General features: G+C 38.8%; 1 protein-coding gene across 2 annotated transcripts in view; it reads right to left on the reverse strand.

Annotated features, from left to right (window-relative positions):
• LOC308689660 (protein NLRC3-like) overlaps positions 1–21,401 on the reverse strand; it is a gene marked incomplete at its 3' end in the record, with an annotated part of 83,062 nt that overhangs the window by 23,556 nt on the left and 38,105 nt on the right. Inside the window, exons 2-7 of one of the 2 annotated variants that reach the window (XR_014030031.1) lie at positions 20,648–21,009; positions 20,332–20,394; positions 15,583–17,431; positions 13,533–13,706; positions 13,244–13,417; positions 8,740–8,913 (exon numbers count right to left, since the gene is read on the reverse strand). Coding sequence is in view for 1 of the 2 variants with exons in the window: in XM_081363493.1 (XP_081219619.1) it covers positions 8,740–8,913; positions 13,244–13,417; positions 13,533–13,706; positions 15,583–17,431; positions 20,648–20,903 (2,627 nt within the window). The remainder of the gene's footprint in view (positions 1–8,739; positions 8,914–13,243; positions 13,418–13,532; positions 13,707–15,582; positions 17,432–20,331; positions 20,395–20,647; positions 21,010–21,401) is intronic. The other variant, XM_081363493.1, reaches the window with a different exon arrangement.

The raw sequence follows: 21,401 nt of genomic DNA on the forward strand, positions 1-21,401 counted from the left end.
GAAAGCATGGTAATTCGAAAATACTACAGGTTTTCTACTAATACAAAGCTTAATGCTAAATCCTGAAGTATCCCTTTAAGATTATGCCAGGGTTCCTCAAATCCAGTTCTGGAGGGCCACTGCCCTGCCGAGGTTAGCTCAAACCCAGATCAAACTCACCTTTCCTATGATTTTCTAGAGATCCTGACGACCTTGATTAGCTTGCTTAGGTGTGTTTTATTAGGGTTGTAGCTAAGCTCTGCATTGGCCCTCCAGGGCTGCGTTCCACTCCACTTTTAGACAAACACTCGCAAACTTCGCTAAGCACTTCCCCTCTGGGAATCCCTGTCACCATTTTGAAGTGAAATTTCATCAATAATATATTTATTTGTGCTCCAAAGATGAAGATGAACGAAGGAATTATGGGTTTGGAACGACATGAGGGTGAGTAATTAATGACAGAAATTTCATTTTTGGATGAACTAACTTTACTGTTTGTAACCAACCACAAAGGTTAAGGAGTGTGAAGAGAAGGTGTTAAACCACAAGCGCAGATAAGGCTGAAGACAAAGGCTATGTCTACATTAATCCGGATACATTTGAAAAAGGTGTTTCCGTTTAAAAACGCTCTCCTTCCACACTAGCATTTTCCAAAAGTTTCTCATCCACACTGAAAAGTCGGAAAACGCTTAATTCACTGATGCGTCCAGTTCGCACTCACTAACCATATGTTTGGTCTAAAATGCATGTATTTGGTCTAATGGTGTCATGTATTGCCACAGGACAGCAAATGTGAGTAAATTTTCTGTCATCTTTGCAGGACTGTGATATGAAGAGTGTGCAAAGTAACAGATCTTAGCAACAGTGTGAAAGTGAATAGCATATAACGGGCACAGTACCCGTTACAACATAAACATGTTGGTACAATATGTATCACATGACTAATCTCACGTCATCGTTTTTAAGAGAAAACCTCCCCTTTCTTTTCAAGTAATCCATAGCATTTATAGATGGCTGCTTTATTTCAACATGGGTCCCATCCACGGCACCAATGCACTGAGGAATGCCATGGGCTCGGTGAAACCCTGCTACAAGTTCCTTTACTTTGGACTCAGTGACAGGTAACTGTATATACACAGGGCCCAAGTGGACAGTAATTGCTTCACATACATGCCTTACTATTTTCGACACCACCTGTCTTGATAATCCAAAGGCGTTTGCCGTCCTGCGTAATCTCCCCTCGTCTGCTAAATAGTACAGTGTGCAACTTTTTTGACAACACTGACAGGCGATCTCATTACAGTTGTCTGCCCTTCAATGTGCAGGCGATGCAGCTCACTCAAAGTCAACAGGCATGGTCCTCGACAAACTAAAATTCTCTCTCCATTCTTCAGCAACAACCACTTCGTTCTCAAAGCTGTCCCACCAACTAGAGGTCCGACTGGGTCTCGTCCAAAACCGGCGACGTCCAAAATACCCGTGTGGAAAAGGCCTGTCAGTCTCTGTAAATCATGTTTAATAAGCCGGATATCCTTTTTGCTGTCACCTTTTAGTGCTTTTCCCCTTCTTCATTTTAAGCTCCACTGACCGCAAAGGCTCAAAGGGAGCTCTCTGCAGGGCTGATAAGACCACTGCGAGGTCCCAAGAGGGTATGAGAGGAGAGCGAGGAGGATTTAGACTCCTCACCCCCCTCAGGAACCTGATGACCAGGTCATGCTTTCCCACCATTTTTGACTCCACAAGGTCGTGGTGCGCAGTGATTGGCAGCCATGTAAACCTTCAGGGTGGAAGGAGACAGCCTTCATTCCCAAATCAGCTGAACCGTCTGGGGATGGAGTCTCCATTCCCCAGGAAGTGACTAAATCCGCGAAAGCTCATCGGATGCACGGTTCAACTCTTCCGGGATGTGAATGGCTCGAAGCGACCTCAGAAGCTTCTGACTCGAGTTGCGACATACGGTGGGATTAATTGCATTTGCGATAATATCGCGATATGATGAAACACGATTTTTTTACCGCAAAAGCTGCGATTACACTCTGGTCATGTGACACGCGAGAGTAAGCAGTCTGCACTGCAGATGAAGCATCAACTTGGCATGCTACATATAGGCCTGGCAGAGATTACAGGTAAGAACAGTTTATGTTTAATTTATATGATATTGTGTTATAGATTCTCTCCAACGATTCTTTATCGATTCAGATAATTTCAGAATCGAAGCTGAGCTTAGTTTTAAACACAGATGCGTGATGACGCTGCGTGTGCTTTATAAACAACCGATTTCTGCTTGCTTCTAATTCCTCTTTCTCTCTCTCTCTCACACACACACACACACAACACCACTCAAACCTTCTGAAAAATATTCTTTCATAAAGTTCGGAAAAGGTTAAGCGAATTACAAGGACATTCACGGGCTTCATTGCACAAGATATACGCTGTGAGATACGCGCGCGCATTGCTTGATGTTAAGGCTGATTTATACTTCTGCGTCGGACTTACGCCGGAGCCTCTGCGCTGTAGACTACGCATTGGTTTTCATTTATACTTCTGCGTCGTTGTCCACGTTGACGCGCAATAACACATGGAGAGGGAGTATGTGAAACCCGAGGGAGGGGTTCAAGCAGACCAATCACAGCGCTTGCCGTCTGCGAGGAATTGTCGCGTTGTTACATTTTTGGAGAGGTGCACGCCAGGGTACGCCGAAGGGTACGCGTGCTACACACAGCCTACGACGTAGCTACAACGTGAGTTCGACGCAGAAGTATAAATTGGGCTTTACTCTTGCCCGCCGGTATTTTCCTTAAAAATGCTCTACGAAGGCATCATATGTCTTTTGGAATGCAGTTGGCTTATATATTAAAAATATAAAAATCACCAACAGAAACTGCGTTCAATTTCAAATACTCACACACGCTTTGCGAAGAGCACTTGCGCATGCGTCTGTGAGCAACTCCGTCTACGTGGTTAAATGTACTTGCATCTCAAAATGCTTTTATGATGCAAAATTTATGTAAACACAGTATTAAGTTATTAAACAGACAGCACAAACCAAATCTTATATTTCAAAAGAGATCTGTGCACTAGTGTGAATGCAGTTTATCGTATCTAAACTGAGAAAGAAAAATCACTTACAGCTCTTTAATGGAAAACGTTCAGACAGCCTACTCTTAAATACTGAAGGCACTCTTTGTTTATTGCTTGTAATGTTTTTTTCCCTCTTTGTTATTTGCTAGCTTTAATGTTTTGGAGCTATATTAGTTTATATAGCCTATTTAAAATTCTTAACATGTAATTGTATTAATTTAGTTTTTTAAAGTTGGCTTACTTATAATTACATATGTAATTAAATAAATATTTTAAGTTTTATTAATAAGATTAATTAATAAGGAAAAAAGTAGATCGGCTCATGAGGTGCCTAAAGATTCCCATCCCTATTTTACAATGATTTATTGCTTGTCTTTGTTGAATAATAGAAAGTATAAAGAGCTTAGAAAATAATCGCATATTAAATCGCAATCGCAATATTGGTAAAACTAAATGACAATTAGATTATTTTCAAAAATTGTTCAGCCCTAATGTACGCTACTGTGGCCGTGTTGTCTGAACGGACTAGTACATGTTGGTCCTTGAGCAACGCCCGGAAACGGTGCAGAGCCAAGCGTACTGCCAGCAACTCAAGGCAAGTGACATGCCAAAGGCACTGGGGTCCTATCCAGGAACCCGTGGCAGCATGTCCATTGCACATGGCACCCCAGCCCGTGGTGGAGGCATCTGTTGAGACAACAACATGCCTGAAAACTCATTCTAAGGGGACTCCAGCCCATATAAAGGAGAGGTTCGTCCACGGGGTGAAGGTCTGACTGCAGGCCCGAGTAACTGGTAACGATCGCAAAGCCAGTGCTGAAGCAATCTCATATGAAGCAATCCGAGCGGAGTGGCTACCACTCCGTACGCCATATGCCCCAGGAGCCTCTGAAATAACTTCACTGGAACCGTACTCTTGTCCTCGAATTGACTCAGCAGTGACTGCGCGCGCTCGCTCGTAAGCTGCGCCGGAGCACCATGTCCCTGTGTTCGCAAACCTGGTCTCGAGATGAGCTAGAATCAGCCAGTCGTTGAGATAGTTCAGGATGCGAACCCCGTGTTGCCGGAGTGGCACAAGGGCTGCCTCGACGACTTTCGTGAAGACGTGAGGGGACAGGGCTAACCCGAATGAAAGAACCGTGTACTGGTATGCCTCACTGAGCAGTCCCTAAAGGTCAAAGGAGACAACCACAATCTCATGACCTCTTCATGCACTTCCTGGAAGAAAGGAATTGGGGACACCTGTCAGCACCCGCCGCCCCCAAAAACCAATCATCAAGCCTTGAGCGCTCGGTACATGGCGGAGGGTTCCACACAAACACGATTCTTGTGGCTGCCCAGGAAAGCATGGCAGTCAGCTCTGGATTAGACTCGGGCAATGCTGGCACCCCCAAAGGAGGCAGCACAGCCGAGTCTTCATCTCCAAATGACTCAAGACCACCTTGTGATGCGCTGGAATGAAACGCTGGACCCGCCATAAGACTGGCCAGCGACCTCATCCGGAAACCTCACGGGTTGCAATATGCAAGAGGAGGGTGTGGCCCGAGGTGAATTTGTTGGGTTGTTCCACACCAACAGCCTCAAATCTCCCTGGCCACCAGCCAAAGTATCCCCTCTCGTGGAGAGAATAGATTGGGGTATGGCAGAGGGGACTCTACCTCTAAGGAGGTCATTGAGTCTCGATCACAACATTGAGATGGTCATGTTCCTGCAATGAGAACGAGAGACATCTTTAAAAAGATGTGCAGCTCTTTTAGAGAGGATAAAATTCAGCAGCAGTGCTGAAGCGCCCATGGAGAAACACACACTGTCGGCAGATCACTGCACAGACCAGCAGCAGGAATGCGATCTCGCTGGAACACGCCGCAACACCAACACCGCTGAAGAGTCGCTCGTCTCGTAATTCAAAACTCGTAGACAGCTTGCAGTGAAGTGAAGTGAAGAAACACTCGGCTCCGAAGCAAAAACATAATGTGAGATTGCCACGCTGCTCCTTTTATACCCACGCGGTGGGGCGGAGTTGCGCTATGCAAAATACGCAGACCCATGACATTTTCCTTGCCATTGGCTCGTTTTGTAAGAACTCGAAGGTGATAGGCTTCTAAGCGAAACCCCCATTTTGTCATTCACTGACGTAACTTGTAGTGACTGAACGAAAGGGAACAGTACATACACACATATTGTGAATATGGATTAACTGTAAAGCTCGTGTACAGCTGCGTTCTGTATGAAAGATACCAGTGTTAATAACAAATAAACCTACTTTGGATGAAGCTGATTGGATCCAGTGTTTTGACTGACACCCCTTGTGGAAAGCTAGATATCTGACCTCACCTAATATGGTCCCGTTCTCAGTCATACTACATAAGTTGCGAAACTATTTTACTGATAGGCAATTAAGACTGATAGTCGCTAGGCAGAACTGACAAGTGTGTGTGTGTGTGTTTATATGTGAGAAAGAGCGGGAGAAAGCAAATAAGACGTGGAAAAATTATGAAAATAGTTTGTCATTTTTATCCTATTTGTTATGTTTATTTGTTTGGTCAATATCTTTGTGGGTTTCGGTTCTTTTGCTGTTGTAGGCTGTAAGGACCTTTGAAATAATTTGGCGAAAGGCTATGAAACTCTAATGCAGTGAAGACCTGCCTGGAACTACTTTAGCTGTGCATTTACTGGAAAAAATTCCATGCCATAGAAAGTTCATCAACCAATTAGAATGAAGCATTTAACAGCCCTGTAATATAACTGCTAACCCTCTGTACATTCTCAATAAGAACTTTTGTAAATGTATGAAAGTAATAACGTCTAACTGGTTTGCGGGGCCGGCAAAAGCTCAACTATTGCTCTAGGCAGGGGCGGGATGGAAGTGGCACTACTAGGAAGAATAAACAAATTTCTGCCCTGACTGTGCTGCCACCCTAGGCGGCTGACTAGTTCTCCTATAGGCAGAGGTGGAAAGTAACTAATTACAAATACTTTCGTTACAGTTCTTGAGTAGATTTTTTTATTTTTTTCTACTTTCTTGAGTATAATTAAATTGTGGTACTTTTACTTTTACTTGAGTTGAATAAAAATATAGTATTCAACTTCACTACATTTATTTTTCACCAAAAGTACAAAGTATTTTGACAAAGGTGCCGACGAACAACAGGGCAAGTTGACATTTGACAGACACTTTTCAGACTACAGCAGTGGAGCCCTGCGCATCAGCCAATAACAGAAAGTTCTGAAGCGCTTCAGCCAATAACTGGCAGGTCTGACTTGGGTGCAAAACCAATCAAAACTTCCAGTTTGACTGGGGGGCGGGGCGTTCAAACCGCACTTTGACATTCAATTACTGGCGCTCGTGTTTTGAATCAGTATCACTAACGTTTCAATATTTCAGTGAATGTAAGTGAGCTATGCTCATATTCTGATTTTAAATTTTAATTATGGCAACTCCTGAAATGGGTCATCCCATTGATAATACCAGAGCACTGAGCAGTTGAAGTAAATAAAAAACGTGGCTCATAACATGGACGCAGTTATTGCATGGACAGAGCAAGAACAATGTAAGTGTCTAAAATACATGCACACAGTTCAATGGTAAAGCTCGCCATCTTTAACAATACAATTAAACTAAATGTACAAAGCAAACTTTGTACAAAGCTGGAAAAACCTCAACTCGATTTTTCTGTCAATCAGATGCATGTAAAAGTATAGTTCGTTACTATAGCAACAGGAGCCCACAAACGGAGCTCAGCACATTTTCGGTAGAATGAAAAAAAAAAAAGAGAGAGAGAATTTAATTTAACATGTTAATCATACCCCAACTGATTATTTTTATTTTTTTCACTGGGACTTTTTTATTCATACTATTGTAGGCTAAATGTCTCTTTTTTTATCAGATCTCTCACTTAACCTTCTTTGCTTTCAATTATGAAATGATTCAAATGAAATCATTCAAAGAATCTTACCTGGACTTACTTTTCAAAATTAGTAATAAAACAAATTGCTCTTGACTTGCTTAGCATACTGTTAAACACTACAATTTATGAGTTTAATATCATGTTTTGCTCCAAAATCACAATACATGAAATTACTTCTGTGGTTTCATGTTGCTTCTTAACACAGAGTGAGAATATATTATTTATTAAATTCTACAAGCTATGTTGCATTGCATTAAAGGGTTAGTTCACCCTGAAATGAAAATTAGCCCATGATTTATTCACCCTCAAATCCTTCTAGGTGTAGATGACATTCTTCTTTCAGACGAATACAATCAGAGTTATATAAAAAAATGTCCTGGCTCTTCCAAGCTTTATAATGGGAGTAAATGGCTGGAATAAATTTGAAGAAAAAAATAATTACTCCACACGGCTCCAGTGGGTTAATAAAGCCCTTCTGAAGTGAAGCCATGGGTTTTTGTAAGAAAAATAGGCTACCCATATATATAACTTTATAATCTAAAATAACTAGCTTCCGCCAGACGACCGTACGCATACTACGCAATTCTTGCGCCACAAGAATAACCCGTGACGTATGTATGACGTAGGATGTAGGAGTATCGTAAGCTAGACGCCTCTCGCTGTTTAAACAAATAGGGCTATGCAGCAAACTGAAGCTACTTCTTCTATTATACATAAATCCTCCGACATTTCTCTTCAAAATTGCTAATTCGCGACCAGGGTTTTGTTTAGCTCTTTCCTCTGAGCTTCCACGTTCGTCATATTACGTTGTGCGTTGGGTCAGGGGTTAGTCTTCCACCCTAAATCAATGCGTACGGCCATCTGGCAGAAGCTAGTGATTATAGTTTATAAAGTTTTAAATATGGGTATTTTCCTTACACAAACGAATGGATTCACTTCAGAAGGCATTTATTAACCCCCTGGAGTAAAAGTGGATCACTTTTTTCATGGATGGATGCACTTTTTTGGGCTTCAAATTTTCTCCAGCCATTCACTGCCATTATAAAGCTTAGAAGAGCCAGGACATTTTGTAATATAACTCTGATTGTATTTGTCTGAAAGAAGAATGTAATTTACACCTAGGATGGATTGAGGGAGAGTAAATCATGGGCTTATTTTCCTTTTTGGGTGAACTATCCCTTTAAAGACATTCATCATTCTTATGAAAATACCTGAGATAGCTTGATAACCACAGATATATTATCGCTATCATCTGTTTGTCTTCATGTAGTCACCAGTCATCATGACTTCATCAGTCAAAACGTCAATATTTGCATGTTATTATATCCATATAAGGCATTTCCTGAAATGTCATATGTTTTATACTTCTATGAATCTTACTTGTGGACTTTCTGCACGAGGGATGAATCAGTATGTACTGGGCTTCCAGTATGGATTAAACAGATGACATGAGTGTTTAGTGCTCCATATCGCCATCATCTCCCCATTTTGGGTAAAAATAGAAAAATAATACCAAAGTACTTTGTAACGTAGTTACATGATTAGTTTTTAAGCAAACTACTTATTTACTCTTACTTGAGTCATATTATTTTTCAGTACTTCTACTTGTACTCAAGTAAATTATTACTTAAGTAGCAATACTTAAGTACAATTTGTTAGTACTCTTTCCACCACTGCCTATAGGCACTTGCCGGCCCTGCTGTTTTGTAATAAGTGAAGATTGTAATGTTGTTTTGGAGTTTTTAATCAAAACTCTTCTTACTCTACATACTTGAGTGTATCTAGTCTGTAGTCTGGATGGTTGAGTTTATCAGAGAGCAGCTTGACTCCTGAATCTCCTGGGTGATTGTAGCTCAGATCCAGCTCTCTCAGGTGTGAGGGGTTTGAACTCAGAGCTGAAGACACATAACCACAGCCTTCCTCTGTCACCATACAGCCAGATAATCTACAAAGACACAAGGCAACAGTCCACATGACATTAGTTTGGAAATCAGTTACTATTACACACTGACCTGAGCAGTTTGTATTTGCAACTGTTGTCTTTTGTAGATCCAGTCACAAAAGTAACAAGAGTCTGTGGAAATGTGACAGATTAAAAGTATTCATTTGCTTCTTCTAAATGTTTAGAAAAAAATCCCCAGAAATGGCAAACCCAAACTAAAACACTAAAAGCACAAGTATGGTCTAATTTGAAAGCAGACACTTGGCAGTTAAATTATTGTCATAATGAAAAAAATAGTTATAAATAGCTTCAAAGTTTTGTAAAGTTATTAGAAATGTATTTTTATGAAATGTCTTTATGAAAATAAAATTGAAGTTGGCATTATATTAATTTAGAAATGCACTGCAGCTAAAGCCACATTTCTGACCATGTTAAATCTGAAGATGATAAGTCTAAAACTCTTGAGTTTTATTAAATGTTTTTCAAGATCATCTCATGTGATTTTATTTTGAGAAGACTTTAAAATGCTAACTAATGTTTATTGTCATTTTCTAAGCATCCAATCAGTGTATTGTCTCTCTTCTTTTGTCTTCATTATAATTACTAACTACTGTCTATTCATGGTGTTTCAATCCCTAATTTCTTTGATCAAAGTTATTCTTGAAAAAAGAAACATTTCAGTGAGCATTCCTATTCAAAATTATTCCTAAAAATAACATCTAGGTGGCAGGTGCATCTTAGGCATCGTTAGCATGTTAGCTTAGCTCACCATAAATACACGACAATTTTGAGATTAAAACCCTGTTTTTGCTCCAAACTTACGCAAGTCAAGTGTTTTAAATAACCTTCTGTGTTTTGATTTGGTTTCAGATAAAAAAAAATCAGACAGAAAATATATTATTTTATAGTATTCTGCACAAATGATAAAGGCTATATCAATTAACATTGCATTAAAAATATAATCTATTATTATGAAATGCTCAACATGGCTTGAAGAACACAGCTCAAGAATTGTATTTATTGTCTCCAAAATGTCTTTATCTGCATGTTACAGCGATCTCTGTTTATGTCAGGGAGTTCCTGGAATGTCACATGACATGGCTCTTCTTCATGTTTTCCATATATGGACTAAATGTGCATAGGGCACCCTCAGGCTGCCAGTGTGAATTGAAAACACAGTACAATATTATTCTTCCCTATAGAAATATGACGTACAACTATGAGAATCTATCAAAATTTCTCCAAATCTGCACAATTTTGAGCTACAATCCCTGAGGGACGATGTTTTGTCAAGTGCTTTCATGACGACCGTACGGGAGTTTTTTTCTGAATGGATGCTGCTGACACTCATAATTCATAATAAAGGTATCGACTCTTTTTTTTATTACATAACTCTTTACACAAATTAAGACATAACTGTCACTAAGTTTCTCAGAATAAAATAGTGGTCAAAAACTGAAGCTTGAGTTTTCGATCTTTTTAATGATGTATAGTTTGTCAAGGTAATAACATTAAATCTAAAAGTAACTTTGAACTTATTTAAACAAAGTACGATTCAGTGCTGAAGGGCGTTGTTAGGCACGACACGTTTACCAGTTACCACAATACAACGGTTACCACACAATACAAATATTTAAGCAAAAGAATATGAATCAATGCAAATTCATGAAGTACACTCACTAAAAGCCTTCCTTCCGCTAGAAAAAACAGTCCCTAACCGTGAACCGCAACCGAAGTTATATTATTTCGCCATTAGATGGCAACAAAGACTGTATTTATGAGCGAGTCTGTCAGTAGAGAAGACTTTTATATTGAAAGGACTGAAACTTGTGAACACTGAGAAGCAAGATGCAACTGACAAATGACTAGAGGGCACGGAAAACCCCTTAACTATGGGGTTAGAATTGTTGCATTATTCCAATTAAATAGATTGAGATTCACAAAAATGTATCAAATTCACAAATAAATAGATTAAGATCCACAAATAAATGTACAGTTTCACAAAAATGTATCAAATTCACAAATTAAAAAAAAAGATTTGCAAATAAAAAAATATTTACAAATGTGTTTTATGTCACAAACACATCTCTGCCTGGCATTTATTTGTGAATCGCTTCATGTGCATTTGTAAATCGCTGCACACATTTGTGAATCGCTTCTTGTGCATTTGTAAATTCCCTCGCATCTCAAATTTGAAATTCGCATTTCAAAACTCTCCAGTGATGAAATGTTTTCTGTGTTGACAAATCTTGTGCGATATAGCAGCACCAAATACAACAACTTCGCGATGATCCCTAATGATCCAGTGATGCACATTTGAGGATGAGCTTAACTTTTATTGGAAATATTTACGAACGCTCGTTTTAAGCGGGCGGGAATGCAATTCATTTGCTCATGGTAACACCGATTTGACCAATTGCACAGATGCAAATAATAATAATAATAATTATTATTATAGCTAATTATTCTTTTTTTTCCCGACCAAATGTGACCAAAAAATTTATATATGCTGTCATTATAAAAGGTTTCTAGTGTCAATGTATTGCTTGTTTTTTCTGTTTACATTTCATGGTGTACATTTCACACTTCTCTTCTCCCATGATCGAACATAGAATGCTGCTACGTCAGAGCGGCCAAAGCGTCAACAGGCTTCTCCAAACTTTTTGACAAGCGTCCTTGACAGGGCGGCCAGAGCTTCTTTGCAGCTCAAGTCGGCGGCGGTGTGTACGTACAGTTAGGAGCATCTTACACGACACTGTTCTAAAAGAAAACCCCTAACGCGCTCCGGCCCGCTCTTTGGCACAACAACAGTGCCTGGTGGCTTGAGAACGCAAACCTTGAAATAGGTTCAAAGGTGTAAGTCTTGAAGAAAAAAACCCCCCCACAATATTACACAAACTCGCGTATTTATCACGAGATTGAATCCAGTTATTCAATAGTCAGCAACTTATATAGGCCTATGCTTTTCTGTTCTATCTTGAAGAGTGTGACGCTTCCATAAAGCGTTGTTCCCATAACAGAGATGTAAAGCGCTGTTTCTATGGCATTTTCAAAGGCTCATAAAAATGTCCCTGATTGCACAGCCAAACATGACTGATTGTAGCGAGAACATGCTACGATTGGTCAGCTCAATGTGGCCGTTATCTGATTGGCTTGAGTAAACGGTGGGTGGAGTCCACTTATTTGTGGATTTGTCTGTACGTTGACGCTAGAAGTGTTTCAAAATCCACAGATGTGTGAGGGGATTTACAAATACACAAGAAGCAATTCACAAATGCACAGGACGTGATTCACAAATAAATGCCAGGCAGAGTTGTTTTTGTAATTTAAAACACATTTGTAAATGTCTTTTTTTTTATTTGCAAATCTCATTTTATTTATTTGTGAATTTTATAATTTTCTGTGAAACTCTTTACATTTATTTGTGGATCTTAATCTATTTATTTGGAATAATGCAACAATTGTAACCCCATACTTAACTGTTAAAAGGACAAGATATCGCAGCGGACATTCAAACGGATTTACTTTATTACGAATATAGGACTGACCTGAAGGAAGATGCTATATCTACTGTAAATGCTGCTACACTCACTTATTCAATCTCTCACAATATTCTACTCTATAAGCTTCAATGAACAATATCAATGAGAACAAACATATATTTACGTTGCTAAGAGTGGTTGCTAGGGGTGTTGTGTAGTTATACATAGAACTGTTGGTTGAAGCGGTCATAGCCGTGTTTTATCGTGAATAAAACACAGCTATTGACCAATCAGAATCAAGGACTGGAACTAACCGTTTTATAAATATAATAATCCATTAAGTATTTGAGTATAATAAATCACAAAATGATTAAATGATTAGTTTCAAATTAAATTACTTGTAAATGTAATATATAAAGAATAATATAGCCAAGAAAGCATGCAAAGAGCCCTCTCCTTATAATAACTAAAAACTCACTTCAGTTCATCATGATCTCGGAGTTCCGTTATAATCAATGAATCTCTTATTTACAACGTGTCTATACTTTATTATAATTAGAGGATTCACGAGCGCTGAATAAAAACTTTTGAGTGGCAAGTGAATTCTGGATAACTTAAACACCTCTGATTGGCCATTGCGAAATGTCTGTGATTGGCTACAAAATTCAAAAACATAAAAAAATTCAACGCTACAAAAACATGTTGGAAATGCAAACTTGGAACATTTGCTAAATATGTTTAGCCAAATCAAATGGGGCCCCCTGATTCCCTGGGGCCCTAAGTGACCGTTTACCTTGCTTATTGGTTAAGTCTTGATTATAGAATATTTAATTATTTTTAAAACCATTTACCTCATTATCTCCAGCTGACAGTTTGGACTCTTCAGGCCATCAGAAAGAAGCTTCACTCCAGAATCCTGCAGGTCATTGTTACTCAGGTCCAGCTCTCTTAGAAAGGAGTTTGGGGATTGTAGAGCTGAAGACAAACTCTCACAACACTGAGCAGTGAGAATACATTTGGGAAATCTGAAGAAGAAAAACACATTGTAATTGCATACAGAATAAATCTTAGTAGTGCAATTTTTTTTTTTTTTTTTTATAATTCACTTATTGCAAAAAAATTAAGTATTTGAACTCAAACCTCAGTATCTCCAGCTGACAGTTTGGACTCTTCAATCCATCAGAAAGACGCTTCACTCCAGAATCCTGGAGGTCATTGTTACTCAGGTCCAGCTCTTTTAGGACACTGTTTGTGGATTGTAGAACTGAAGACAAACTCGTACAACAATGAAAAGTGAGATCACAGCTACGTAGCCTGTGTAAAGTACAAAACAAACAGCAATATTAATGATTATCAGGTAGGTTTTATAAGGGATTATAATCTGCATAGATAACTTGGAAAAACCTTTGACTGTAGTGATGTAAGCAAAGTCAAAACAATTTTCTCTTCATAAAACATCAAAACAGTATTTCCAGTTACTTTCATTTACGATAACTTTAATTGACCTCCATTCAAGACATTGAAGTGAACGGCCACTATTTTGTATGTTAAAATTATTTTCAATGGCCTGCCATTACACGTGGAATTGTTTTGAAAACCTCTGACATAAGAATATCTGTGTATAATTATTTTTGTATATATAAATATACTCATATGCATGTATATATTTAAGAAATATTTGCATGTATATACTGTATGTATATTTATACATAATTTATATTATATAGAAATATTTTATATATAAATAACAAATTTTTCTTAAATATATACATGCATATGTGTATGTACATGCATATGTGCATTTATATGTGACCCTGGATCACAAAACCAGTCACAAGTAGCACGGGTATATTTGTGGCAATAGCCAACAATACATTGTATGGGTCAAAATTATCGATTTCTCTTTTATGCCAAAAATGTATAGGATATTAAATAAAGATGTTCCATGAAGATATTTTGTAAATTTCCTACCGTAAATATATAAAACATTTATTTTTGTGAGTGAATGCAGCACAATCATGAACGTAAATTGACAACTTTAAAGGCGATTTTCTCAATGTTTAGATTTTTTTGCACCCTCAGATTCCAGATTTTCAAATAGTTGTATCTCGGCCAAATATTGTCCAATCTTAACAAACCATACATCAATGGAAAGCTTATTCATTCAGCTTTCAGATTATATATACATCTCAATTTGAATTTAAATGACCCATGTGACTGGTTTTGTGGTCCAGGGTCACATATATACAAAATAATTAACCATTGCTTAGCACTACTCATTATATAGTTGAAACATTTGCCAACAATGTGAAACATTTTTCTTTTTTAAATAAAATTAAATAAGTTTTAATGTCTTACTGGCGACAAAACAAAATATCTCATTGTAAAAACTATTACAGAGAATGGCTTAGATCAAAACAATAAAAAAAGCCGCATTCTCTATGTGCTTGCTTCCCTTCCGATAATCCAATGTATTAACCCCATAAATTCAGAAGCAAAGGAAAGACCAGCAAATCACAACTTTTACATTTAACTGCAGCTCTATAGTATAAATACTCAATACATATCGAATAATCTGTAACAGACAAAGCAATAGTAACACATGGTAAAAACATTGTTACTCTAACTTGTGTGTTGTGACATTGGTGTTGGATCAAATATAGTCTAAAAATAGTCTAATTTTCACAATTTGACACTGCAAAAATATCTTGTAATCCTAAGAGGTATCTCTATGGTTTTGTTTGCTGGAGTAATCCTGTTTTTACTACATGGCACGTGCGAATCAATGGGATGGGCGAGAAGTAGGCATTGATCTTCTTCTGCAGAGATGGTCTTTCATCGCATTATGATGCAATAATGTAACAAAATCTGAAACTAGTTGTTTTCTGAACTTGGTTTCAATAAAAGCTTTTTTTGGACTAACAAGAAAGTTTTGAGTTCAGAAACATACAGGATATTTTTATAGTATATGTCAAAAGATTAATGAAAATTTTATTTCTCAATTCACGACCCCTTTAAGAAAAAAAAAGGGTAAAACTCAGACTCAACTTGCCTGATGATAGAGATACATTGGCATTTAATATTATCACATACATTGAAACATTTAAAGTCTCGGCCAATGAGTTAACCGAGTAAAATTAAGCCCCAATTAAAATGACTAATAGTATATTAATGTAAAGGAGACTCTTACAATGCTCTTCTGGTGTTTTTGATCACTGGTAGTAGTCTTATCAGTGCATGATCAGATCTTCTGTATTTCTGCAGATCAAACTTTTCCTGAGTCTCTTCAGACATGAGGAGCACAAACACCAGACCAGACCATTGAGCAGAGGAGAGATTCTGTGCTGAAAGATTTCCTGAGCTCAGATTCTCCTGGATTTCCTTTACAAAGTCATCTTTCAGTTCATTGAGACAGTGGAAGAGATTGATGGTCCTCTCTACTGATTTCTCTGTCTCTATTTTCTTTTTGATATAGTCAGCAGTGTTTTTCATGTTCTCTGATTTGAGTTTTAGTCCTGGCAGTAGTTCCTTCAGCTCATTCTGACTGGACTCCTGTGACAGACCCAGGAGGAACCGGAGGAAAAGGTCCAGGTGTCCATTTTCGCTTAGTAAAGCCTTCTTGACTGCAGACTTATGAAGCTTAAACAGTGGCTTTTTGGACAGCTTCCATGTCAGTTTTTTTGTCCAGGATTCAAGAAAGGGGTTTGTTTTCTTGTTTTTGCCCATCAAAAACACATAAAGAGCTGCCAGGAATTCCTGTACGCTGAGATGTATGAAGCTGTAAACATTTCTTCGTAAAAGTATTTCTTCCTTAAACATTTGAGTGCATAACCCAGAGTACACTGACCCTTCGCTGACATCTAGTCCACATTCCTCAAGATCTTCTTTGTAGAAAATCAGGTTTCCTTTCTCCAGCTGTTGAAAGGCCAGTTTCCCAAGCTTCAGAATAATCTCATCAAAAGACCTTGTATTAGCTTTAGGTTCAGGGTCATCACAGTATTTTTTTCCCATCTGTTGCTGCTGAGAAATTAAGAACCTTGTGTACATCCCTGTGAGAGTTGTGGGAGTTTTGTCATTGCTCTCTTGAGCCAGTAGAGGCTGAAGAACAGTGAGCGAGATCCAGCAGAAGACAGGGATATGGCACATGATGTACAGGCTCCTGACTTTCCTGATGTGATGGATAATATTTTCAGAAACCTCAGGACTGCTGTTATTTTTGAAGTATTGCTCTTTCTGCTCATTGTTAAATCCTCGCACCTCTGTCACTTGATCAATGTAGTCACGGGGTATCGGACCGGCTGCAGCTGGTCTGGATGTGATCCAGATGAGCGCAGAGGGAACCAGGTGTGTCTTGATAAGGTTTATTATTATCTTACTCACTGTTGTTTTTTCTTTAACATCAGTACATTTGTCATCCTCTTTAAAGTTCAAAGTGCGGCGACATTCGTCCAGCCCATCAAAGATGAACATGACCTTACCATCACCTTCAGGAAGAGAGGGCAATTCTTCAGGACTACTAAAGAAGAATTTGTTAAGCAGTCCCATGAGACTGTACTCTTCTTTAATCAAATTCAGTGTACGGAATGGAAGTGGAAATATGAAGACTATATCCTGATTTTCTATTCCTTCAGCCCAGTCAAGGATGAATTTATTGACAGAGACAGTTTTTCCCACTCCTGCGATCCCCATTGTCAGCACTTTTCTGTTTCGTCGACTCGTGTCACACTGGACTTTAAACATGTCATTACACTCGATTGGCTTCTCCTTGGCAGTCAGTCGGTTGTGATTTGATTCGATCTGTATCACCTCATGGTCATTGACTCTTCCTCCAGTTTCATTCTCCACCACATATAAATCAGTGTAAATATCATTTAGGTATTGCCGATGACCCATCTGTGAATTACCAACCAAGATCCGCTCGTAGTCCTGTTTTAATTTGTCCTTCAGTTTGTGGCTGGTCTTTATATAGTCATGAACAGTAGCTTGACTTGTCTTTGTATAGTCATGAACGGTAGCTTGACTGTCATCTGCTGTTGAGCCTTTAAGGAAGAAGGGAAAAAACAGCACAGACTAAGTGATTGTGTTTTTCATAAATTCATAATAAAACCTATATGTAAATTATAACCTAGTCTGCAGTTCCTATTACAAAAATAACTACAGCACATTGTCAAGAGAAATGGAGTGTTCTATTCTAAACAATTAGATAAAGAGCTAAATTATAAGAAAAGATTTAATAAAAAAGCAGAGAATTACAAATCTTGGATAATCTGTAGGGGCCATGAAGTTTTCATAAGGTGACAAAAACGTACTGTGTGTGCACATGTGTAGACCACATCCTGTAAAGATGACGTATGTTGCATTATGTGTGTGGGTGAACATGGGTTCTGGGTAACAGGAGCATTTTTGTGTGTAACTGCTAAATATAAAGACAGTCAGGCATTAAATGTCTATAAAGGTAGAAAACTGATAAAATGTACAATAAAAAATGTGTGTATTGCTAATGCCATTGACGCAAACAGGAAAAGCATTTTGTAAAAAAGCAGGTAAAACCAAGCATTGACGCTAATAATGTAAAAATTAAATGCACACAGTAATTATGTTGACGCAAGTAGAAGCAACGTGCGCAAATGTAGAGATATTGTGCGTCATTAGTGATTATAAAATGGGGCCTTTTTGAGCTTTCTCGTGTGTTTGTGTGTGTGTGTGTGTGTGTGTGTGTGTGTGTGTGTAAGATCTTCTGGAGAGAGAGAGAGCAAGCAGCAAGCGGAAGCCAGCCACAGACCACAACCTTCAGAAGAAGACAACAAATTTTCTTACAGAGCGTATATATTGAACAAAGACAGGGTAAGCATTAAAATGTAATTGTGTATTCTGGCCCATGGAACTTCCAGCTTATCCACCATATAGTGGTGTATTTTTGCTTTTGCCTCTGCAAGAAATAATAAATTGAGAATGAGGACTGCAATCACTCAAAACTTAATGTCCAAGTCTGTTTATTGCTGAAGAGTAAGAACCCTTTTGGGGCATCATGAAATAACTGTCTGAAAAAGCTATTTCCCATGGATTTTACAAAGTCAGTCAAGGTTGACAACCAGTCGGCAACAGAGTGGGCCGTGGGAGTGCATGAACAGTTATAGCTGTTCTCTGGGGCGGAGAGCCAGCTGTGGACTGTGGGCCTGAACGGAAGGCTAACCCACACCACCCAGGTAGGCTTGGTTGTTATCTGAACTGTAGGCCTAGGGGGAACGGCAGTGATCAGAGTAAACCCTGAGATAATATAATGAAACAAGAGAATATTATACGCCTACCTGACTCCTCCTGAATCTATAAAGGTAGACCTTTTACAGGAGTTGAGTAATATAAATAGAAGAAGTGGCTCGTGACAAACATAAGAGTTACATGGTCGTGGTAGAAACCACCCAGGAGGTGACAAGGCACAACATGTGTGATAATAACTACTATATTCAAATTAATCACACTCGTACTCCAAGGGTGCTTCTCAATATCCCTCCTCTTTCCTCGCTCCTCCATCCTCCATTCTATGACCCGGAAACCGTTCAAGCTCAGCCATCTTGTAGGACATCTCAATTGCATCTCTAATTGCACCGGGAGGAGGCGAGGATCAAGGAGTGAGGAGGCTTCCAGAGGAGTCATGAGCGAGGATACACAGGTGTATCCTATGCGGAAGAGTTTTATCGACTAAACATGATCGATGTAAAGTTACTTACACAATGTGTATCTGATATGAATAAAACGTGTCTAATTATAACGGAAAGGATTTTTATTGCCTCTTCCTTTGACATCAGTGTGTATTTTACAAACTCTAAATGTATTGTTTTTTTAGTATTTATATGTCTGAAACCTAAAATAAATATTATGTGGTTGAAAACACTGAAAAGTTGTGATATATGACAGCACTGAGCGTGCCTGTCTCTGGCTCAGCGTCAGCCGACGCGCGAAAGCACATTTGAATTTAGCAGTTGATCACTTCATGCACTGACCGTTCTAATCACACCGGTGTGATCGTGCGCTCCAGGGACCAGCCTAGACTGATCACACCGGTGTGATTGTACGTGCGAAAGGGTTAAGGATTGGATTGAAATGGTTTCGTAACCATTCCTTTTTGATTGTTGTTTTCTTTTTTTTGGCACAATCCAGTTTCCCCCTTTGTTCTCCCCAGTTCCTAAAATTTGCCGGTGTGTTTAGTTTTCTTTTGTTTCTTGGTTGGTTTATTTGTCTTTGTGTAAATATTGATTTTCTTTATCCATTTATTAAATTAAGTTAATTTGACTTTTCGTCTCGTGTCTCTCGTTCTCATCTCATTCAGTGAATATTGGTGTCAGGGGTCCGAACTGCATCATCTTTCAGTTGATATAAGATACTGGATGCCTTCCAGTATCAATCAAAATCTATCTTTGCACAGAAGCCAAATCTGAAGTGGCATAAAACCTTGAAGATGTGGGGATAGTTCACCCAAAAATGAAAATTCTGTCATTGTTTACTCCCCCTCAAGGTGTTCCAAACCTGTATAAATGTCTTTGTTCTGCTGAACACAAAGGAAGGTATTTTGAAGAATGTTTGTATCCAATCAGTTGTGTGGCACTATTGACTTCCATAGTATTTTTTTCCTACTATAGAATTCAATGGTGAATAGCTCGCTGCTGTTTGGTGGTTTGCTACACAATGAAATTACAGGACAAAACAGTATCAGAGTTGGATTTGATACTAGGAGCTGAGGTGGATCAGACCCAGCATGTTTTATGTCTGCTTTTATGCGGCATTGCATCTTTAAACAGAATTTTGTGCCGACATAGAGCAGCCTTAACTCCGCTGTGTAAAGATGCCTTAAGGTCTGCCGCTGTTATTCTTGGCCCTGTAAATGTTTTTTGCTGTTACATTTAATCTTGTTTCCATGTACAGGGAGTGATTTGTTATTTACCCCATTTCTCTTCTGAATGAGCTCCAACAGCAGCAGATGTCTTTATATTGCCTTCAGCCTGACCTGCGTTTGTGTGTGTGTGTGTGTGTGTGTGTGTGTGTGTGTGTGTGTGTGTGTGTGTGTGTGTGTGTGTGTGTGTGTGTGTGTGTGTGTGTGTGTGTGTGTGTGTGTGTGTGTGAGAGAGAGAGAGAAGATCACTCACTGGGAGATATAAGTTACACAAACACATCAGCAAAGTAAAGAGGGAAGATTTAAGTCATACCATCACACTGGTAAACAGTCGATCACATTACAGTCACAGTAAATTTAACATTACCTTGCTTGTGTTTGTTCTCCAGCTGATTAGCCAGTTCATTCTGGTTCATCTTTCTCAGGATCTCCACTGTGATCTTCACAGCTTCTTCTGGTCCAAAACACTCCACCATCTTATCCACAGTTTTTAACCTATCTGCATTCTCCATTTCACAATTTGATATATGCTCATGATTCTGTAAGTGCCACTGAAACTCCTTTAGATCAGCTTCTACCAGTTTCTTCAGTGAGTTCAGAAGCTGCTCTTCAACAGATGCCATCGTCCTTCACCAGTTCACGGCTAAGTCTTTAAATGCAAATGAGCTGCTTCTCTCAGCCCCCTTTCCAGAAAAGGGTGGTGCTTTTACAGCTTGTGTCTCAGATACTCTGCCAACAACAAATAAAACAGGAAACGTTTATTTTTTGCATGTGTTTAAAGGCCTTGCCATTTTAAACTTCTGAAATATTGTTTTCTGAGTGCAAAACACACAAAGCGCATGCAAAGAAAGCATCAACTTTCAAATACAAACAATTCACATACACAGTCAGTTAAATTTATGAACATAATTAGCTGGGAAAAAAATCGGATGTATCTCAGTATATAAGATTTGGGAATTGGCGTCTCTTGGACATGGCGACAACATGATACTAATGCTACTTAACCAGGCCTCGTCCCTGTATGCCTTGTAGTCTTGAGTTATCTTTCAGTAACTTTCACACAAGGCGTTTCAGGGAGTTCAGAAACAATGCGCACTGATGTTGTTTTGAATATTGATATT

The sequence above is a fragment of the Scardinius erythrophthalmus genome (genome assembly GCF_964197995.2).
Source record: "Scardinius erythrophthalmus genome assembly, chromosome: 4".
NCBI lineage: Eukaryota > Metazoa > Chordata > Actinopteri > Cypriniformes > Leuciscidae > Scardinius > Scardinius erythrophthalmus.